At 48.7% G+C, this 19,593-nt stretch overlaps 11 protein-coding genes across 11 annotated transcripts; 6 read left to right on the top strand and 5 right to left on the bottom strand.

Annotated features, from left to right (window-relative positions):
* Window positions 1-725: 725 nt before the first annotated feature.
* Window positions 726-1,591, bottom strand: cnaB (calcineurin regulatory subunit B; the record flags this gene model as incomplete). The annotated part of the gene is made up of 5 exons (XM_056672935.1): window positions 726-736; window positions 796-1,130; window positions 1,222-1,295; window positions 1,351-1,403; window positions 1,474-1,591. 5 exons carry the CDS (start codon window positions 1,589-1,591, stop codon window positions 726-728), a joined length of 591 nt encoding a protein of 196 aa, XP_056536454.1.
* A 1-nt stretch (window position 1,592) lies between these two features.
* N7500_001788 (uncharacterized protein) lies at window positions 1,593-1,882 on the top strand (the record flags this gene model as incomplete). The annotated part of the gene is made up of 2 exons (XM_056672934.1): window positions 1,593-1,643; window positions 1,709-1,882. 2 exons carry the CDS (start codon window positions 1,593-1,595, stop codon window positions 1,880-1,882), a joined length of 225 nt encoding a protein of 74 aa, XP_056536453.1.
* Window positions 1,883-2,037: 155 nt separating this feature from the next.
* On the top strand, window positions 2,038-3,966 carry N7500_001787 (uncharacterized protein; the record flags this gene model as incomplete). Its single annotated transcript, XM_056672933.1, has 4 exons — window positions 2,038-2,196; window positions 2,311-2,796; window positions 2,854-3,150; window positions 3,208-3,966. 4 exons carry the CDS (start codon window positions 2,038-2,040, stop codon window positions 3,964-3,966), a joined length of 1,701 nt encoding a protein of 566 aa, XP_056536452.1.
* Window positions 3,967-4,511: 545 nt separating this feature from the next.
* N7500_001786 (ribosomal lysine N-methyltransferase) lies at window positions 4,512-6,150 on the bottom strand (the record flags this gene model as incomplete). Its single annotated transcript, XM_056672932.1, has 3 exons — window positions 4,512-5,219; window positions 5,280-5,884; window positions 6,000-6,150. 3 exons carry the CDS (start codon window positions 6,148-6,150, stop codon window positions 4,512-4,514), a joined length of 1,464 nt encoding a protein of 487 aa, XP_056536451.1.
* A 305-nt stretch (window positions 6,151-6,455) lies between these two features.
* Window positions 6,456-7,625, top strand: kae1 (O-sialoglycoprotein endopeptidase; the record flags this gene model as incomplete). Its single annotated transcript, XM_056672931.1, has 2 exons — window positions 6,456-6,807; window positions 6,883-7,625. 2 exons carry the CDS (start codon window positions 6,456-6,458, stop codon window positions 7,623-7,625), a joined length of 1,095 nt encoding a protein of 364 aa, XP_056536450.1.
* A 569-nt stretch (window positions 7,626-8,194) lies between these two features.
* On the bottom strand, window positions 8,195-9,665 carry N7500_001784 (putative Snf1 kinase complex beta-subunit Gal83; the record flags this gene model as incomplete). The annotated part of the gene is made up of 3 exons (XM_056672930.1): window positions 8,195-8,242; window positions 8,295-8,874; window positions 8,926-9,665. The coding sequence occupies 3 exons, from the start codon at window positions 9,663-9,665 to the stop codon at window positions 8,195-8,197; spliced, it is 1,368 nt and encodes a 455-aa protein (XP_056536449.1).
* Window positions 9,666-9,988: 323 nt separating this feature from the next.
* On the top strand, window positions 9,989-10,509 carry N7500_001783 (uncharacterized protein; the record flags this gene model as incomplete). Its single annotated transcript, XM_056672929.1, has 2 exons — window positions 9,989-10,162; window positions 10,246-10,509. 2 exons carry the CDS (start codon window positions 9,989-9,991, stop codon window positions 10,507-10,509), a joined length of 438 nt encoding a protein of 145 aa, XP_056536448.1.
* A 392-nt stretch (window positions 10,510-10,901) lies between these two features.
* N7500_001782 (putative aminotransferase) lies at window positions 10,902-12,234 on the top strand (the record flags this gene model as incomplete). The annotated part of the gene is made up of 3 exons (XM_056672928.1): window positions 10,902-10,934; window positions 11,000-11,460; window positions 11,517-12,234. 3 exons carry the CDS (start codon window positions 10,902-10,904, stop codon window positions 12,232-12,234), a joined length of 1,212 nt encoding a protein of 403 aa, XP_056536447.1.
* A 15-nt stretch (window positions 12,235-12,249) lies between these two features.
* Window positions 12,250-13,161, bottom strand: N7500_001781 (transcription factor domain-containing protein; the record flags this gene model as incomplete). The annotated part of the gene is made up of 1 exon (XM_056672927.1): window positions 12,250-13,161. The coding sequence occupies one exon, from the start codon at window positions 13,159-13,161 to the stop codon at window positions 12,250-12,252; it is 912 nt and encodes a 303-aa protein (XP_056536446.1).
* Window positions 13,162-14,608: 1,447 nt separating this feature from the next.
* Window positions 14,609-15,560, bottom strand: N7500_001780 (uncharacterized protein; the record flags this gene model as incomplete). Its single annotated transcript, XM_056672926.1, has 3 exons — window positions 14,609-15,063; window positions 15,140-15,237; window positions 15,298-15,560. The coding sequence occupies 3 exons, from the start codon at window positions 15,558-15,560 to the stop codon at window positions 14,609-14,611; spliced, it is 816 nt and encodes a 271-aa protein (XP_056536445.1).
* Window positions 15,561-18,208: 2,648 nt separating this feature from the next.
* On the top strand, window positions 18,209-19,571 carry N7500_001779 (uncharacterized protein; the record flags this gene model as incomplete). The annotated part of the gene is made up of 3 exons (XM_056672925.1): window positions 18,209-18,234; window positions 18,298-18,659; window positions 18,724-19,571. 3 exons carry the CDS (start codon window positions 18,209-18,211, stop codon window positions 19,569-19,571), a joined length of 1,236 nt encoding a protein of 411 aa, XP_056536444.1.
* Between the last annotated feature and the right edge of the window lie 22 nt (window positions 19,572-19,593).

Raw genomic sequence — 19,593 nt, 5'->3', positions numbered from 1 at the left:
TCCACGAGACTGCAGTCCAGAAGGAAAGGGTGTTCGAGAGGAACTGGTGTTTGCCGAGGTTAGTTTGGGAGTGCGAAATCAGGGTTGGTCTGGATGGAAACGGGCGTTGCTCATGCGGCTGAAACGTCACGGCTTTGTTTTGGGGTTGTCGAAACGTGATTTGAGAGGTAGGGACCGGGGTATGAGGTAGATTTGTTGAGTTGTTGAGTGGATATGTATAGGGGAAGGGGTTGGGGCTGATACTGTACTTCTCAGGTCATACACTGAGAAGTCCTTTTCACAAATTAAGCTTCTTCATTCTTTCTGCCGTCTACTTGTCAATGTTATATAAAGCCGAGATGGGGGAAACGTCAAAAAAGACATCTAAGCAGAATATCGGAGATGGTCATCGAAAAGATAACCGAAGCGACATCACAAGGTCGGATAAGCGGCCAACCATGCTGGTTAATATAGTTTGGCTTTTGGGGTATATGCTTCCCAGGGTAGCATTGACACTGGGTGCCTGAGCTCAGAGTTGGAAGACGAGAACCAGGAGAAAAAAAGCTGTGGGAAAGATGATTCATAATATGTCCTTCCCATATTGGGACTTGAGAAAATAAACTACAAACACGTCGCTGATCATTGAGTCATGTCATGTCGAGACCAAGAAAGAAAAAGCCGAGCACCAAGAAATGAAGAAACACCATCCACTGAATATGTCACCATTCAACCAGTGAGAGGGACAATCATATTTGATCTGGGTCATAGTCAGCACGAAGACCTCCAACAAAACAAAAAAACCGGATCAAAACATACTCAGCGTCATACTGAGGCTCACATCTGTGTTCTCCACCATGTCCGTGAACTCCTCGAAGCTAATTTTTCCATCCTGATCCTTATCAGCCTCCATGATCGTCTTGTCGACAATCTGCTGCAGCTGCACGTCTTTGAGGTTATTGCCGACCATCATCTTCAACACGATGAACAGCTCGCCGTTGGAAATATAGCCGTCGCGGTCAATGTCGTACACCTTGAATGCGAATCGCAGTTTCTCTTGCTTGTTGCCCTTCGAGCTGAATGCTGACAGGCCGGTCACGAATTCCTGGAAGTCGACGTCACCGCCACCGTCTTCGTCGAAGATGGCGATCATCCTATCATACAACAGATGTGTTAGGGACTAGCTGTATATAATGTAGATCGTGGGTGGGGGTGTGGGTATGGATGTCCGAGGGGGCAACGAACCTCGTAGCGAGCGGGTTGGACGAAACTTGGGGTAGGGAGAGGAACTCATCACGGTCGATAGTACCAGAGGCATCCTATAGACTGTTTAGTATGCCAGACCATCTTCTGAGTTCATCATGCGCAACCGACCTTGTCCAACTTCATGAAGCGCTTGCGCAGGCGATCCACCTCGTCCCGGTTGACTGTTGTCGCAAAGTCAGTCACATGCCCGTTCCATTGTCTTGACACCTTATCCGACCGTAGAAAACGTACAGTTGGATGTAGACACAATGTTATCGAAGAGCTGGGTAGTACCCACGGAGCCGCGACGTCTCCGTGCATCATAAATCGCAGCAGCGTTGGGCTCGTTGGTGGAGGGTGACTGGTCCATGATGGGTGGTCGGAAAGGAAAACGAGGTGCAGTGGCAGTTTATGTTATGGAGGTATGTGGCAAGTAAAGGTCGCAGGACTAGGGAAACAGCATATACGAATACTCAGATCAAGCAAGATAGCAAAAGAGGAGGTAGCAGAGTTGTTATTGCCAAGGGCCGGGGAATCTGATATCGCCCAGCCCCGCACTAACCGGATGCAGACAGGCAAGCGAGCCCCTGAGGCCGTGCACTCGGCCAAAACAGGCCACCGCCGGCTGACATTACAACGTCAACCCAACCGCCAGCCGTGAATCACCCCATCTTCAGCCGTCAATATCTCCTCCCCTCCATCAAATTTCACCTCAAAAATACGTCTACGAGAAAGCGCATGAACAGACCTTTCTTCTGATTCCCATTTTACCCCGTCCCCGCCCATGGTCGTTGCCCTATTGCGCGTCCCGACGCTATGACTCGGTACGGGGGCCTAGGGAGGACGCGCCCTAAAAAGCTCACCTCCAAGGCGTCTATTCCCGTTGTCAGGGAGTCAGATATCGATGCCATCGACGATGACATCCAGGGCTCTCTACAGCAGATCGAAACCGGCGTCGAAAAAGCCGAGGAATCGGTAAGTCCTAATTTTAGCCTCATCCCTATCCCAGTCACGTGACGGGATCGCCAAAATGACACGAGATTTTCACCTCAATATAAAATGACTCGCGCTGACCTAGGATCGTGTTAGGAAATTCACCTGCAACGCGCAATTAATGCCACCGCCCAGGGCAAAGTAAATGAGGCACACATCCCTACTCCCGAGACCATTCTCAGTAATCTTCAATATGACGAACTTTATCCTCCCATCTTCTCGCAACCTGCGACGTACATTCGGTTCTCCTCGACCGTCGAGGATTGCTGCGGATGCCCGTACAACATGACAGAGGAGGATGATGTCTTCCTCAAGATCATGAATGAGAAGCGCGATCCATCTGCTGGTCGATGCACAGAGGATATCTTTGAGGAGGTCATGAATTTCTTTGAGGAGACTGCGCAGATTAAGCAGCCATACGCGTCGATTGACAATCCCCCAGTGTTGTCATTTGCAGAGATGCAAGACATGATGGATGCCACATTAGAAGATCCCATGAAAATTTTTGCCAAGGAAATATATGAGCACTGGAAGTCACGCCGGATGGCTGTTCAAAATAACCCACTGGTACCGCAACTCAAGGTACGTTATTATTTCATGCCATTGGCCATACAAAATCACTAACTTCGATCTCCGCAGTTTGAAACTGGTCAAGACACCGATGACAGTGATCCATTTGTCTGTTTCCGTAGACGCGAGGTTCGCCAGATCCGCAAGACTCGTGGTAGAGATGCGCAAAGCGCCGAAAAGCTCAGACGTCTTCGCAAAGAGCTGGAAGATGCTCGCGAGCTCGTTGCTTTGGTGCGGCAGCGTGAAGTTGCCCGGAGGGAAATGCTCTCTGTGGAGCGGCAGCTCTTCAAGCAGCGATGCGAAGTCAAGGAGATGAAGCGCAAGCTCAACATCAAGGACGACGATGAGGATCTCATCAACCAAAAGGTAAGCATGGCTACTGTAATCGCTCAGTATGTGCATATGCTAATCATTCTCTCGCAGCCGAAAAAGAGAGTGCTCGATATGCCACCGCAACGTCCCAATGCTCCTCAACTGCGCATGCCCCTCAAGGCTGGGCAAGGTGCAGAGGACTTGCAACTCCTGGAGGATGTCCAGGCCGAGAAAGAGAACGAGATTCTGCGCGATATCAAGCAGAACATCACCAAGCACATCAAGTGGAACGAGGGATACGTGGATCACACCCGTGCACCACTCTCTCCTTCTCCAGAAAGAACTTTCGATGTGGCTGCTTTCCGACCCGCATTCACAGCACAGTTGCCCACTCCTCCATCATCAGAATCATCTGGCGAGATGGATACTTCTTTAGACGTAACCAGCCCGCTGTTCTCCAGAGACAAGCTCACATCGCACACCATGGAACTGCACGATGAACCGCACCGAATGCCATCTTTCCGACGACGAGTTGGACGTGGTGGCCGTTTGATGATCGATCGTCGAAACATGGGCGCCCGTAAAGTCGACATGGACCCATTCAAGGCCGACCGATTCAAGTTCGATCAAGAAGATTCCGACGAGGAGTTCGATTATGATACCGATGCGTACAGCATTCAAATCATGCAGCACCGAGCTATCACCATGGCCAAGGCGCGCGAACAGGCTGCAGTGGCTGCCCAGGCTCATGCGCAGGCGCAAGCACAGGCAGCCCAGGCTCAGCGACGACTGCTGGACCAAAATGGCCAGCACCAAGGCTCCACGGGGTCGAATCTCGGACCAAGTGCCGTCTCGGTGTCAGAGACCTGACCGACCCTTTTTTCTCTTTTTCCTCTTTCACAGCATTTGGCGGGCGTTTTCTTCGTGGCTCTGTTTTCCTCATCCCTTCGTCTCTTTGTCTTTCCACCTTTTTACCACACTTGTAGTTTTAGTACTCCCTCATGTTTCGATGATTTCCGCGGGCGGCGAAGGTTGCTGGTTTGATGCCCGATTCCTCTTCTTTGTTTTCTCGCTTGTCTGCCCACCCTCTTCTCACACATCTCTTTCTCGACATTTCGATCCGACGCAGGTGCTAGCCACTCGTGGCTGAGCGCGTCTGCATTTGTTAGTGTACATAGTATCTCTTTTTCTCCCGAATATCGGTGGTGTTGGCTGATTTCGGGCAACCTTTGTATGATGGATAACCGAAGTTATGATGCAAGCGACGAATGGGAGGGCAAAGAAAAAGGCTCAAAAACATTCAGAAAATCTAAAACAATTTAATCACTCGCAAGAAGCACTTTTTTTGGTTCTGTTGGGTTCAGTAGAACAGACTGATATCGGCCGTAGTAAATGGAGACAAGAGCAAAAGGCTTTCACACCCTCTGGGTCTTGTACTGTCGTGATTCATCATCATCGCCATTGGCAGAACGTTTCAATGAACCAGAAGTAGCGGGCTGCAGCATGCCCAAGACAGCCTGCAGCACCTCCTTCTCGCCAATGCGGACCTGCAAGGCCATCCGTACTCGACGTGCTCCCTCATCTACATTACCAACTGAAGGCAATGGTGAAAGCGAATCCCTAAATTGGAGGTCCGAGGCCAGTGATGTAGCGTATTCCGCCTGTCGCTTTTGCAGCGCCCTGATCAAAATAGCGGTGGCATTGGCGTCCAAGACTGGCCTGGGAGCCTTGTCCTTGGACACGCGCTGCTGAAACTCCTCAGGGGAGAGAGACAGTGTGGCCAGAAGAACCACCAACTCAGCTGGCAAAATGTCTTGCAAAGACGGGTTGGTGTTGACAGGTCTGGGGATTACGTAGCCATCCTCCAAGATGTCGAGGCTCGAGAGGAATTCAAGTCGGGGTTGGGACTCGATGCTTGCATTCGCGAGCCCTGCGGCTTGGCAGATGGTCTCCAATGATAGCTCGAGTACGTCGTAAACAGCGTAGTTATCGGTCACATAGCCGTATCGGCGGAGCAGATCCGCGCGGGGGATCTCTCCGTAATCGTTGAAAATTTCCTCGCCTTGTTGAATTGGCTTGATTGCCTTCATGACTAGGGCACCTTCTTCCTGGTAGAGGCGGGCCTAATACAAGCAGATTAGGATTGGGGTCCGAGAAAAAAAAATTACTATGTCCAAACTCACATTGTTCCGGTCCGCATCGGCGTTGAGTAGATCCGCGAGCGGGACCATACCCTTAGGAAGTTGCTCTTCCTCTTCGTCATCAGTCATGTAGCTCTCATCATTAGCCTCTCCCTCATCCTCATCGTCCTCGGCCTTTTCGATGTCAAAGGCATAAGCCATAATGAGGGACCCCATGATATGGCCCACTTCAATGAGGGCGGCGGCACCAGCATCGCCCTCCCAAGATGCAAGACCAGGAGGAGGTGGGAAGAGATCTGGCCTCTTTATCAAAAAAGGCGCGATAGAATCCTTAATCGATTCCTCGGCGTTTGACCGACCAATCTTCTCGACGATAGTGCTAGCCTGCAGCTCCTGCAGCTCAGCAGGCGACCAAAACATCAGGGTATCAAAACGAGAAGGCAAGACTTGGAAATACGGAGCCCATCTCGACTTTTCTCCTTGCAAATATTCATATACCATGACCAGCATCAGGGAAAGCCAAGGACCCATCTGCTCTTCTAGATTCTCCCCAAGCAGAGTCCTCAGCTCTGAGTTCTGCACGGTGAGAACCATGGCGCGGGGGATCGAGAATAGTTCTTCACCTTCCGGAATGTTGCTTTGTGCCACTAGAGCGCAGGCAATAAATTAGAGACTGGCTAAAACAATTATGGAATCCACACTTTGAGCACACCCCATAGTTGCTTTTGTGTGACTCGAGAATATATTTTTTTGGACACTTACCGACACCACGTCCTGCTCCAGTTGCTCGAAGGTCTGCAAGTCTGAGCTTAGGGTTGAGCTGTACACCTGGGCTGGCTTGCAACCATGACATGAAGTTGTCAGACTGTTGTTGAAAGCCCTCGGCATCCGCGAAGTGGGCTGTCGAAGACATGATGGGAGAGATCCCTTGGGAGGGAAAGGAGGAGGACGGGGAGGGTGTAAAATGAAGAAACCAACGAAGTGGATAAAATAGGGAAGAAGAAAATAATGGAGAAGAGGGGAAAGAAGAGAGTCGGGAGTATGGCAAACTAAAGTCGAGAAGGGTAGCTCGGGATTAGTTCGGTCAGCCGATGGGTGCCGCTTTAAGGAGTTGATAACGATAACGAAATTAGGTCTCCCGAGCTCTCATACATTGCCAATGATTTTATTGGATTTCATCTACTACGTTCTCATACCTTGCGAGAAATACCGCCCATCATGATCGCAATTGGAATGGAAGGCTCTGCCAACAAACTGGGCATTGGTATCATGCTGCACCCTAAGGATGGTAGCCCCCCGCAGGTCCTCGCCAATATCAGACACACCTATGTCTCCCCGCCAGGCGAGGGCTTTTTACCCAAGGATACAGCACGCCATCACCGATTATGGGTTGTGAAGCTGGTCAAGCAAGCTCTTAAAGAAGCCAAGGTTTCCGTCGACGATGTGGATTGCATTTGCTTCACCAAGGGACCCGGAATGGGTGCCCCGCTACAGAGCGTGGTGGTCGCCGCGCGGATGTTGAGTCTGCTTTGGGGGAAAGAGCTGGTCGGAGTGAACCACTGTGTTGGACGTACGTAATTTAGACATATCACGCTACATTCTAAAGTTGAAACTCAAACAAAACGCTGACAATCTGACTCTCCAGACATCGAAATGGGTCGCCTCATCACCGGCGCAACAAACCCAGTCGTTCTATACGTTTCTGGCGGTAACACACAAGTCATTGCATATAGCTCGCAACGGTATCGCATTTTCGGTGAGACTCTCGATATGGCAGTAGGAAACTGTCTAGACCGGTTCGCGCGCACACTACACATATCCAACGACCCAGCACCAGGATATAACATCGAACAACTCGCGAAGCAAGGAAAGCAGCTGGTTGATCTACCGTATGTCGTAAAGGGCATGGATTGTTCATTTTCCGGTATTCTGGCTGCGATCGATGGCCTCGCTAAGCAGTGGGGATTAGGCGGGGAAGAGAAGGCGCGAGAAGATGAGCAGAAAGCCATCGATTCTACCACTGTCGCGGACCAGACACTGGAAAGCAAGCCCACACGCGCAGATCTTTGCTTCTCCCTCCAGGAAACCGTCTTCTCAATGCTTGTGGAGATCACCGAGCGCGCAATGGCACATGTTGGATCGAAGCAGGTTCTTATTGTTGGTGGTGTTGGCTCGAATGAGCGTTTGCAAGAGATGATGGGCATCATGGCACGCGATCGCGGTGGAAGCGTTTATGCGACGGATGAGCGGTTCTGCATTGATAACGGAATTATGATTGCGCAGGCTGGTATGCTGGCATATGGGACTGGATTCCGGACTCCTTTGAGCGAGAGTACTTGTACCCAGCGCTTCCGCACAGATGAAGTGTTTGTGAAATGGCGGGATTGATAACAAGCGATGTCCTGGCTGAACCAAAAATATATCTATCATGTGTTATGAATTGAGCGAGTCAGATCCGATATCCTTTGAATTCGGCTAGATGAGGTTGGAAAACGTTATTCAACATTTAACATTCATCACTCATCTCAAGTGCACATTCCAGACATTTGTAATATTCTTGCATAAATCCAAGCGCCTGTAAGGCTGTATGATTTGCCCTAAAAGACCCAAGATCATCTCTCAACACCCAACATGAAAATAACGCCTAAGAAATATGCAATATGTGGTGATCTCCTCACCGAGATGCATTGTTCAACGCACACTCATGCGTGTTGGCTGTAGTCAATGACAGGGCAACCTAGTAGTCGAATCGAGTTGCTATCCTGGACGAAGAACCCGAGAACACCTGGACAGACAGGAAGCAAACTGGCGAGGGTCAATGAGTTGAAGAAGGCAGAAAATTGCTTGTAAATCTTTCTTATCTCTGCAAATGGGACAGACCACAACATGTCCAAGGCAGTATTCGGTAAAAAATTGTATGCATGCAATTGAAAACGGCCTATATGTTTGGACATAGCTCATTCTGTGATATCACCAGTCGGTTTGTACAAAATGGTCGTGACGTACTGAAGAAAAAGATTAGTTTATCCACGAAAAGTGTAAACAGCCGTGACTTACTTTTCTTTTATACCTGGTTGTCACGCTTGTAGCCAGGACACCGTTCTTGATACTGCTCGTAGCAAGGTGGTTCAGGACCGTGTGGTTCGGATAGTTCAAAACACTGCTATCGTCTTTCATCGGAGTTGTGCCATTGAGAATTGACTTGCCCAAAAAGAGAGGAAGACTGGGAGGGGTAGGCGTGTCTCCAATAACATTGGCAGCCTGGACATAGGCCGGGCTCTCTTCTTCCTTATCCAAATCGGCAAGGAATTGAGGAATGGCGTCACCGAAATCACCAGGTGCCACCTCTTCTTCGCTTTCTTCCTTTTCTAGATGATGATCTTCTGTATCCCTTGAGTGATCCTGCTTAGAGGAATCCGGCACTGCATTTGGAGTTTGAGCTCCTGACTGAATGGTCGAGTCCTTATCATGAGCATCATCTGCACTAATTTCAATGTAGTTGACCAGGTGATTAGTGAAGTCGACAGCGGTTGGAAGATTATCCGCAGCGCGCATTTCTCCATCGACAATGAATTTCAAGTGGTGCGTGCCAGGTCGGAGGTTCAGAGTAGTGGACATAACAGACGGATTATTTTCACTATCGAATGTTAGTCGAGTCTCACGAATCCCAAATCGGCACTTAACCAACCTTCTGTGCAGACGGAACTTCTTCTCCCAGTTGACAAAAGTTCCAGTAACATATACCTTCTGAGCAGGCGCTGTCCATTCGATAACTACCGGAACGGCCTTTCCGGCGCCGCTGATAGTGAATGGCTGGAGCTCATCAAGTAACTCCTCCTCATCAATGGTCGTATGACCTGAGGCTGCAGTATTCGGGTCCATCTGTTCATCCAAGAGCCGATCTGCGGGGAGCGACTGGATATGCGAGTCCTCAGGGCCAGCGACAGGCGATCCAGGGGTGGTGTTGGCATCGCCAATTGGCAATGGCAAGCGCGGTGGACGTTGTAGATGAGCCGATGCGCTATAGTACGAGTTGAGAGGCGGGGCAGATGGTGCCACAGGATCGCGCCCCGGGACATTGCGCGAGATCGGGACCTGGACCGGGTTGGAAGTGTCGCGGATTGGGATCTCCTTGACAGGGGTAGACTCGACTCGGCGTGCATTCTGTGGCGGAGGCTTCTCTATGTTCTTAGGTGAAGATTCGGGGGCATTTCGGGATTGCAGGCGCTCTTGCACAGATCCTTGGTATCCTGCCGAGTGCCCAGCGGCTGTCTCCTTTGTAGCTGAAGGATCGGCCGCGGTGGCTTTGGGGGCAGAGATCGCATTGAGGGAGGATCGACGAGCGACTTTGCGCTCGCCTGTAGAGCTGTGGTGTGCATGGGCTGACGGCGTGTCGCCCACCGGGCCTTTGGAAGGGTTGTTGCCCATCGAAGGCGGGGAAAGATGTGATGAGTTTGGGCCGAGTTTTTGCTAGGGGTTGGGAAGAAAATAGGGTCGACCTAATTCACAATGGCGGGCTGAAGGAGGACACTTCCGATGCCAGCTCAACGTACGGATTGGCGGTGGGCAGTAATCAAAGTCCGTTGATGTACTTACTTTGTCAAAGTACATGTAGACGCCGATGACGCCGGAAGCCTAATCCGGTAACATAGGGCTTAGGGCTTGGCAGTTGGACCGCGGCGCGTGTTACTTGGATATCATAACAGAGTCAAGGTGCATATATTGATTTGCTACATACGTTCATAAAAACCATGGGCTGGGTATCAATCCTGATTTATCCTCTGTCGTTTGCTTTTGGCTTAACAACTCAATTACTGTCCTACTTGTTGGGGACCCTTCTCTTCCTCGCATCGCCGTTGATCTACATCGGACATTTTGTCTTATACCTGGCACTGCTTCCATTGCGTATCCTCGTGATACTAGAGGTATGAAGTGAGACAGTTATTTCTGATATCTCATGTCTTCCCAGTGTGGCTCCTTGGTAGTAGGATTTACTAAGCTGTAACAGGCGTTCATCTATTTCATGACCGGGGCTGTGCTTGTTGGAGCCACTATAGGCATGATTCTACATTTTACCGGCAGTACCATATCACAGCTCCTGCAAATAGAAGAGTCAGATGAGCCGCGGCGGCCTCATGTGAAACGAGAGCTTCTAGACTCCGAACCCCGGAATCCATCCTTTGACTACTTAGAAGTGCAGATCGAGGATCGCAAGTTCCTGCCCTACTCGACAATATTGGAGGAGGAAGAGAACAGTCATGAGTCAGGTTGATTTGCAGATATCTTCTTAGGTCTAGTGTATTATCATAATATGCAATCCAGCCTGCCATCAGTGGCGGGTCAGACACAAGCTTGCCGTTCAATGTCAAGTATCCCACTAGGCAACGGAACCGACCTGACCAATCCCTGCGCAACATGATGTTCCACTTGGGACAGAAATCTTCTGCAAATGACTGACTTCATGCTCCGGTGGACCAGGCCCCCATATTCCCTAATTCGGCCATGTATGCGATCCAGCCAATCACATCCTCCATATCTACTCTCTAATGATACAAGTTACAAATGTACATATCATCCTCAAAATCCATCATCCGAGTTTTGAAATGCTGTTTGCTTCTTTCATCTCCCGAACTCCCTTCTTTGCATTACCAAGCCCAGCTCAAAATGGTCCGAATCAGCGCGTTCGCTGTGGAGCAAGTAAGCAACCCTCAATCCCACTCTACTAACCAGCCCCTGGTTACACAGAAACTAACATGCAAAAGTGGATGGACCTTTACGAAACCAGTGCAAAGCACAATCTAGCTGAAACGTGCTGCGCATCCATCTCACTCAACGACCTGCTAGCCCTATCCCCAAAAAAGGATCTCGTAGACTTCACACAGAAGCAAGTCTACGGCGCGATCCGTGGATCCGAGGCGTTGAGGACTAACATCGCGAGCTTGTATTCCCGATCTGAATCTTCTGAAGCGAGCCCCGTCTCTGCAGATCGAGTTCTCGTCACGAACGGTGCCATCCAGGCAAATTTCTTAGCGCTTTATACTCATATCGGGCCGGATGATCATGTTATTTGTCAGTATCCGACCTATCAGCAATTATACTCTGTTCCTGAGTCTTTCGGAGCGGAGGTTAGTTTATGGCGGTCGGATGAGGGAACTGGATGGGGCATGGATTTGGGGAAGTTGAGATCTTTGATTAGACCGAACACGAGGATGATCATTTTGAAGTATCTATCGCGTTTGATAACTTATTGACTAAATATTTACTAATTGGAGTCTTTAGTAATCCACAGAATCCCACTGGGGCGATTCTTCGTCGTGATGAATTGCAAAGAATCGTTGCTGTGGCACGTGAGCATGGTATCTTGATTCATTCTGATGAGGTATACCGACCTCTGTTCCATTCTCTTGACTTGAGTCAAGAAGCTCCCCCGTCAATCCTTGAATTTGGGTATGAAAATGTCATTGCAACCGGTTCAATGTCCAAAGCTTTCAGCTTGGCCGGGATCCGATTGGGGTGGATTGCCTCGCCGAATCCTGAGATTATCGAAGCCTGTGCCTCTGCTCGTGATTACACCCTTATCTCGGTTGGTCAAATCGATGATAGTGTGGCAGCTCATGCTTTATCCATCCCATGCGTGGATAACTTGCTGCAGCGCAATCTTTGCCTGTCTCGGCAGAACCTCGAGATCCTCGAGGCATTCATCGAAGAGCATAGTTGGGCTATGAAATGGACAAAGCCTAAAGCCGGAACGACTGCGTTTATCAAATTTGTTGACAGGGAAGGGCGGGCAATTAACGATGTCGTGTTTTGTCAGCGACTTCAGGAAATGACCGGGGTGATGCTGGTACCTGGAAGCCAGTGCTTCGGGGGTGGGGTGGACTTCCGCGGATATGTGAGACTGGGCTACGTTCAGGATAACCGGGTGATAGTTGATGGATTAAACACTTTGAGACAGTTCATGTATGATGAGTATGACAAGCTGCCACTGGCCTGCTGAGCACACTCCGATCGCCTAGAATAGGACCAATTCCAATCCAAGATTGGCAAAATACACGTCCCAGGGCAAGGATGTTTCTGATGCCCAAAATTTGTTCAGTAGTTCTCGGGCTCTTGTAAAGTTTCCCATCCCAAGGCTTTGCATCTTGCCCATTCGTCTGTGGATAAACTCGCGTTCCTTGCTATCATCGGTTTCACAACCAACACTGAACATGGGCCAAAGGATCAATATATTTGCAGAAGAAAATGGGGTGATTTGTTCCACCGCAGCGATAATTTTTTTGATATCCTCTTTCACTTTCGCATGGCTTTTTGGGAGTGTTTGGATTCGCCGATGGATGTGTAATAAGGCAGAGTGTACAAAGGCAAAATGTGTACTCTGCAGCTCAAATGAGTCTCCACTAGAAACATTGCAGTCAACAAGGGAGAGAATCCCAATCTCGAGTCTTCGAGCTTCTGCCAAAACGTCTTGTTGCCTTCCAGGCTTAGTACAATAACGGCGTTGTACCAATTGAGACAGACGTGCGAGCAGCGGAGCCAACTTCAAGGAGTATCCACATATATCGTCAACATGCGGGTTCAACGGATCAAGAAACCTATCAAGTAGTCCTGTATCAGAGCTCATCACACCACTAGTACTGAGTCCCGATAGTCCCGCGAGAACATCAATCGTTGTGAACCATTTGACCAAGCACTGAATGTAGGGATCAGCAATGGGCAGTGTTCCTTGTTTATCTAGAAACGCCCTCAAAATACGCATTACCCCACCAAGATGAGTCCGCCAAGTCTGCATATTTCCATTGCACACATCATTAGTGCACAGAGCCATTGCGGTCGTGACAGTCTCAGCTGTCAGTGTTGCACTCGTTTCATTGAGCGCTGAGCGCAGACTGGAAATTGACAAGTTCGTAAACCTCAAGCAGGACATTCTTGAATTTGGTCCTGTATCTTGGACAAGTCTGCTGTGGTGACTGCATGCACATGCGAGGAGAGCATAGAGAAGATGGGGTGTCTCGAGGGAACTTGTAATAATTCTTTGCAGGAAGAGCGCTGGGGCTGCGGGAAACAGCCGCGGGGCAGTTTCGGTGCTAAAGATGTGCATGAAAAATTGAGATTCTCTTGACGGCAGAAATGGTGATAGATTTAGGACAGGTTGGTGAGCGATAGGCTTCAGGCTCTCGTTGGCACTCTCATTGCAACGATTCGCCCCATTTGACCTTGTTTGCGTGATTACATTCTGGTTGATGATATTGATATCATATTTGCACTCCTTTGGAAACCTGGTGCAGCGCGAGCAGATGGGTTTGTTCAGATCACACTAGTTGTTTTATTAGCAATGTTCAATGACAAAAAATAGGCTCTTTACCTTGACTTTTTTGCGACGACACTCAATGCAGCCATCTCGCCTTCTTTGGGGGATGGATATATACTTGCCAAGCCGATGGCTCATAGCCGAATTTATGATGAATGCAGGTTATATGTAGAAGGGAGGTAGAGAGGTAGAGAAGACGAGAAGGTGCCGGAGAAGAGTCCCACAATTCCCCAAAGTACCCGATCCAGTCATGTTGCAGCATGCCGGACTATTCAATTCTTTAATTATGTTTAGATACTACAGAGTTCCGATATAAAGGTACAAGACTACTCTTTTCAGCAGTCTTTTGGGGGCTCTTCTATCATATTGATGATCCTCTATGTGAAGCTTCTGCGCCAGGCGATGCGCACGAAGCATGCGACAATGGCCCAGTCCTTTGGAATGGTGCCAAATACAATATCTTGCATTGAGCAACCTCGAGATCCTCGTTGCCAATGCCTGATGAATCTGCTGTGCCTATCAGATGCAACCTCAATCAGCCAATCCTATTATATTGGTGCCTTTCAACAACCACAGAGATACGAGTGTCAGGCGCAGCCATGTGAGTACCTCCCCCTTGCTCACGCTGCAGGCCGTCATTAAGTGAAGATGTGAGGATCGTGCCCCCAAGATAAAAATTTGACTAATTGTTTCAAGGTGTTGGTATATCTAGCTTGGGCCTCCGTAGAGCCCACAAAGCCCAAGGCCCAACCCGGGCCCACCGATGAGCCCATAGGCCTGGGCTAATAGGCCCTAAAAGGGCCCTAAACAGTACAAACATAGGAGTTGAACCCCCTTTTTAGGCATAGGACCCCACTAATGGGCTTTGCGGAACGCTAACATTCTAGCCCCAGCGAGAGCTTACTGAGATTACTTCAATAGTATCAATATTGTTGCAAGAAATCTATACTAAGTACACATGTAGTATAACTCTATCTACATTAGTTCAACATCTTACACAATCTTTACGAGGGGGAAATCGATTCTCATTCATATTGCAAGTAATCCCAGCCTCCAAGTTCCTTCATTCACTGACTGAGTTCCATGCCTCTCTGTTCTCGTGCGCAAAAAGATCAAAGCTCCTGGGGGCCCGTCCAGTCACCCTCTCTACGTCATCGTTCATGCGAGTTTCAAATCCAGTTGATGCCGCAGTCTCCAGGCGAGTCAGGAGCCGAGCATAGTAGTCAGAGACTCCAAAGCTGACCAAAGCTTCGTACCGCTGGTCTCCAGACAGCTTCACATGCTCAATAGGACGCCCCAGCGCGGCAGACAGTCTCTCGGCTACCTCGTCGTAGGTCAGCAACTCTGGTCCTAGGACGCGGTAGTCACAATTGTGTGACTGGAGGTCGGTAATGGCCCTGAATGCAACCGCGGCGATATCAATGGCACTCACAAAGGGAATTCTCCCATCGCCGCAGGCCGAAAAGATTTTGTTGTGATCACGGATGACAATACTTGGAGCTTCATCGGATAGATTTTCTATCGACCGAGGTGAATTCATAGTCAGCTAGCGCACCGAAAGACTATCAAAGCAATTTCAAAGTCAGGTACACACCTATAAACCAACTGGGCCGAAGCACACAGTAGTCAAATCTAGTGTCCAGGAAGTGCTGCCACACCATCCCCATGCCCGGGTGCGACAGTTCAGTGGAGCTACCCCCCACCAATACAAACCTTCTCACGCCATGCTCCTTGTGTGCCTAGTCAATAAACTCATTCATGGGCTTCCAGGGCTCGTCGACCAGAGGCTCCATGAGATAGATGGCTGAGATGGTTCCGCCCCCAGAAAATCGGTATTGAAAGGGCTCCTTCCAGGTGGACTGGTCCAGCCAGTCAAACTTGACAGCTGGCATGCCGGAAGGGGCTGCGGAGGGGCCCCGACGAGAGGCCAGCAAAAAGGGAATGTTCTCATTTTGAAGAAAGCGGGCCAAGCGTACTGAGGTCTTGCCTGTGCCGCCGGTAAGAAGGACACGCATAATGACTGGGTATTCTGTGCGTGGCTTAGGGAACATGAGAAAAGGAAAAGAGAAGAAAGAGACTCTGGCTTCTGGTCGATCAAAAACGTGCAACACGTCTGCTGGCAGCACAGGATAACTTAAGTATCAAAACTAGCCCCATACTTCCTACCGGCCATAGGACTTAAGAGAAGCTAACTCCGGGTCGACAGTACCCCCGAGGATTGTCACTGCATAAACATACAAAAGTGTGGGCTTCAAGGCTGTCGATTGTTCGGATCCCGAAGATGGACCTGCCAGATGAGTACCAAGTCCGGTCATATATTCTATTTGAAGACTTCAGAATGCCAAGAAAGCAGGAAACAAGCAAAGGCAAGTTGGGTGCATTCTCTTTCTGGAATCCATTTCAATTCAACATGACATTAGCCCTCGATTCTACCTGCTATAGCCCGGCGATCAGTTATGGTTTCCTGAAGGGCCGGGCAGATAAACACTAGCCTTTGACCGAGTCATAAGGGCATGACTGGGCAAGGGAACCATCTGCGTTCTCCGGTTCATGGAGCAGGAGATCAACACATCAATAAACGTCATCTTGAGACAAGCTCTACTTGTTGAAATTCCTCTTCTAAATTTCTCGTCAAAATCGTCCCCCTCCCCATTTTAGGTGTCGACAGGAAAAGGTTCGCCCCAGTGAAAAATGTCTGTAAACCAGCCATCTTAGTAGATCAAAAATGCCTTCATCTGTTTGAAGAGTACTGTTATTCGAATGGTGATCTTTCATAGTGGGCGGAACTGTACTAGTCTCTTCAAATTTCCTCCGCCACAGAGCTTTCGTAGCTCTCGGAATTTCTGCTGCTTGGGTGTACATGTCACTCCCACGGTCTCCATTCCAATGGCTGATGGTACCGACTCGTAAAGAAATGCACATTGTTCAATTGATCTCAGAACGTCGAGGATATGTGGTATATGTCCACGATTCCACGATGGGTCTTCCGTGAGTGACATGCGGTAGAGAATGTGGGTGCATCGACTAAAATCACATTCCGGAATTTCAACCTACATCCAAAGACGGTGCCCCTGGAGATTCATGTTGTCCAGAAGACATCGAGAAGAAAAATCTGGACGAGGATTCTTGGCCGAAAAATGGCGAACGAGAATATCTCACCGGTCTCAAGCTTATATTCGTGCTTTCTGGGGTTACCTTGGTCTGCTTTTTGGTTATGCTGGACACGTCCATTATTTCAACTGTGAGCTCTCATTTACCCTTCTCCCCTGAATCTGTTCTCACACTCGACAAGACAATACCTAGGATGACCACGGAGTTTCATTCTCTTAGTGATATAGGATGGTATGGCAGTTCGTATCAAATGGCTAGGTAAGTGTTTTTGAAACTAGCTTATTGGTAAGAGAACCCATTCGAATTTGCATAACAGTGCTTGCTTGCAGCCTCTTGCAGGTCGAATCTTCTTTAACTTCAACACCAAGGTGAATCTCTCAAAAATCCCTGCATACAATCAATTGTATGACCAATCAATACTAATCAGAACAGTAGTGGACCTTAATGGGGTTCTTCTTCGTCTTCAAACTCGCCTCACTATTGTGTGGCATTGCAAATTCCTCTAAGATATTCATAATCCGAAAAGCAAAGCCTGTCCTGCCAACGTAATGAAGCGGCTATGTCATGGGTGAGTGTGTCTATGGTATAGAATTCAGGCTCTCAGCATAGCGGTGGGCTGTCTGGACTATGTATAATGTAGACCTTTCAAAATTAAGCTACGATCTTCATATATGTATTGTTCTCTCACTATTTTACCTTCAAAGGCTATCAATAATCCCTCAGAGAATACCACCTAGGCAGCCCCGCTCAAGTGGTAGTTTTTATGTCACCATTATGTATAGCATACCCACGTCGCCTTCTTTGGGGAATAGAGCTATATTTGCCAATCATAGTCTGACATAATTGGATTTATGATGAACGTACATAATATAGAGAAGAGAGGTAGAGAGAAGGAGAAAAGGTCAGGAAAGACAGTAGTCAGTTCCACAATTCCCCTGAGTGCCCGATCGAGTCATATTGCTGCATTACTGATCGTACATTGTCTAGATTCTCTTAGATTATGAAACAATCATGATATTCATATCCCAATCTAAACGTACGAGAGTAGTCACTCCTGCTGCCTGTTTATATATTTCTGGCGTCTTTACGTATATCTATATCTCCCGTTTTATGCAGTACCCCTATGCTAGTGCTGTAGATTAATATAAGATCTGCCCAAAATGTAGAAATAATCCAGAAAGGGAGAGTGTGATTTGTCTATGTAAGTATGTAGGCTTGCATTCTTGGAGTAATTAGTAAAGCCATGGGCACACTAATAGAAGCTGCAGATGCCATGAGCTATGATGTATATATGCCGGTTTATCATGTGCAAGAGAATGCGACAGCCTAGTGAGCCCACGTATACCCCTGTTAGAGGCCGCCCTACTTTTAAAATAGGTTGGGTCTCACTGCATAGTCAAAAGGACTTGCCAAGTACTTCTTGGCTACGAGGACCGTTCTCCGTGGTTGTCTACTTAAACCACCATCAAATTACACCCTGTTCTTGATAAAAAAAAACTTGAAGAGCCATCTGAAAATTCAGTATTATCTCTTGTGGGTTTTGTTTCCCACCATGTCGTCCGACCCGAAGACTTCGAAGTACATCCACACAAGACTATGGTGTATCCACCACTTCTCTAACTCTTGCTAACGCTTAAATAGGTCGATCTTCGCAAAGCCACCAGTCAAGATTATTGTTGGCAGGGATGAGCACGTTTACTATGTCCACCGTGGAACGCTTGAAGTCCACCCCGCATTCGATGCCCGACTGAAAGAGTCAACTGACGAATACGAAGATGCGATTGACTGGTCCGCTTTTGATGAGCAGACTATCAATTGTGTATTGAGCTTCCTTTACACTGGAGGGTACCAGGCACCTCAAGCGACCTCTGCGGCAGTTGAGGAAAATCAGGTAGATGCGGGGGACGAGGCCCCAGCGCAAGATGGAGACGAGGAGGAAGAAGAGGAGGAAGAGGAAGAAGAGATAGTATTACATGAGACGGAAGAAGTGGATGAAGAAGCCGGTAATAAATCCCCCCCTGCATCAATTCATCTCATAAAATTGAATGAGACATTAATGCAAATCAGCTAATGCAGAACCACCAGCATCGCCAGTGGCAGGGTCACCATCGCATGCTTCATGGCCACCATCCCCACCTTCAAGATCTCCTCCACCACCTGAAAGCCCACAGTCACAATCTTCATGGCCACACTCGCCATCACCAACGTTTGCACGTGCAAGGCCACCGTTGGCAGTATCCATAGCCCCAGACTCACCACCGTCCCAGGGCATATCAGATTGCGACTTGAATGACCGACCCTTGACCCCGTTGGAATACTGCGACGGGGTCACTCTGACCGCAGATCACGCCTCCGCATCAAAGATTCTAGACCATGAAAGGCAAGAGCATCATCAAGAAGAAGAGCCAGAACAAGAAGCCGAAGAAAATAACGCTGCCGAGATTTATCTCCACGCTAAAGTCTATTCCTTCGCAAGACAACTCAACTTTGCGAAATTGGAGCAATTTTCTTTGAACCGTCTGGCTGAGGTTCTTGTAGCCCTGGAGCAAACGGACAAGGTCCTGTTCCCATACTTGGTGGATGCAATTCGATTGATCTATAAAACCACCGGTGTTTCTGACGATGCGAGAAATTTGCTATCCCAGTTCGTGGCACTGCGGTACACCACGCTGGTGGGTGACCAGATGGACGAACTTATCACAGAGGGGGGAGAGTTTGTGGTCGATCTGTCACATAAACTTGCCCGGAAGCTGACAACCATGTCAATGGTGCTCAAAAGGCTTGAGTATCTTACTCACAAGAATCAGGAATTGAAAGCAGAAAGTGCAGAGAAAGATAAAGAGCTGAGGACTTTGAGAGAGGAGGTTAGACGGGGACCGGCACAGGGCTTTCCCGCTTTCACGTATCAGATTTGAAGTTGATACACAGATATAGTAC

The sequence above is a fragment of the Penicillium coprophilum genome (assembly GCF_028826855.1).
Source record: "Penicillium coprophilum strain IBT 35676 chromosome Unknown utg000002l_segment0_segment0, whole genome shotgun sequence".
Classification (NCBI taxonomy): Eukaryota; Fungi; Ascomycota; class Eurotiomycetes; order Eurotiales; family Aspergillaceae; genus Penicillium; species Penicillium coprophilum.
This window is presented reverse-complemented; position numbering and strand designations above follow the sequence as displayed.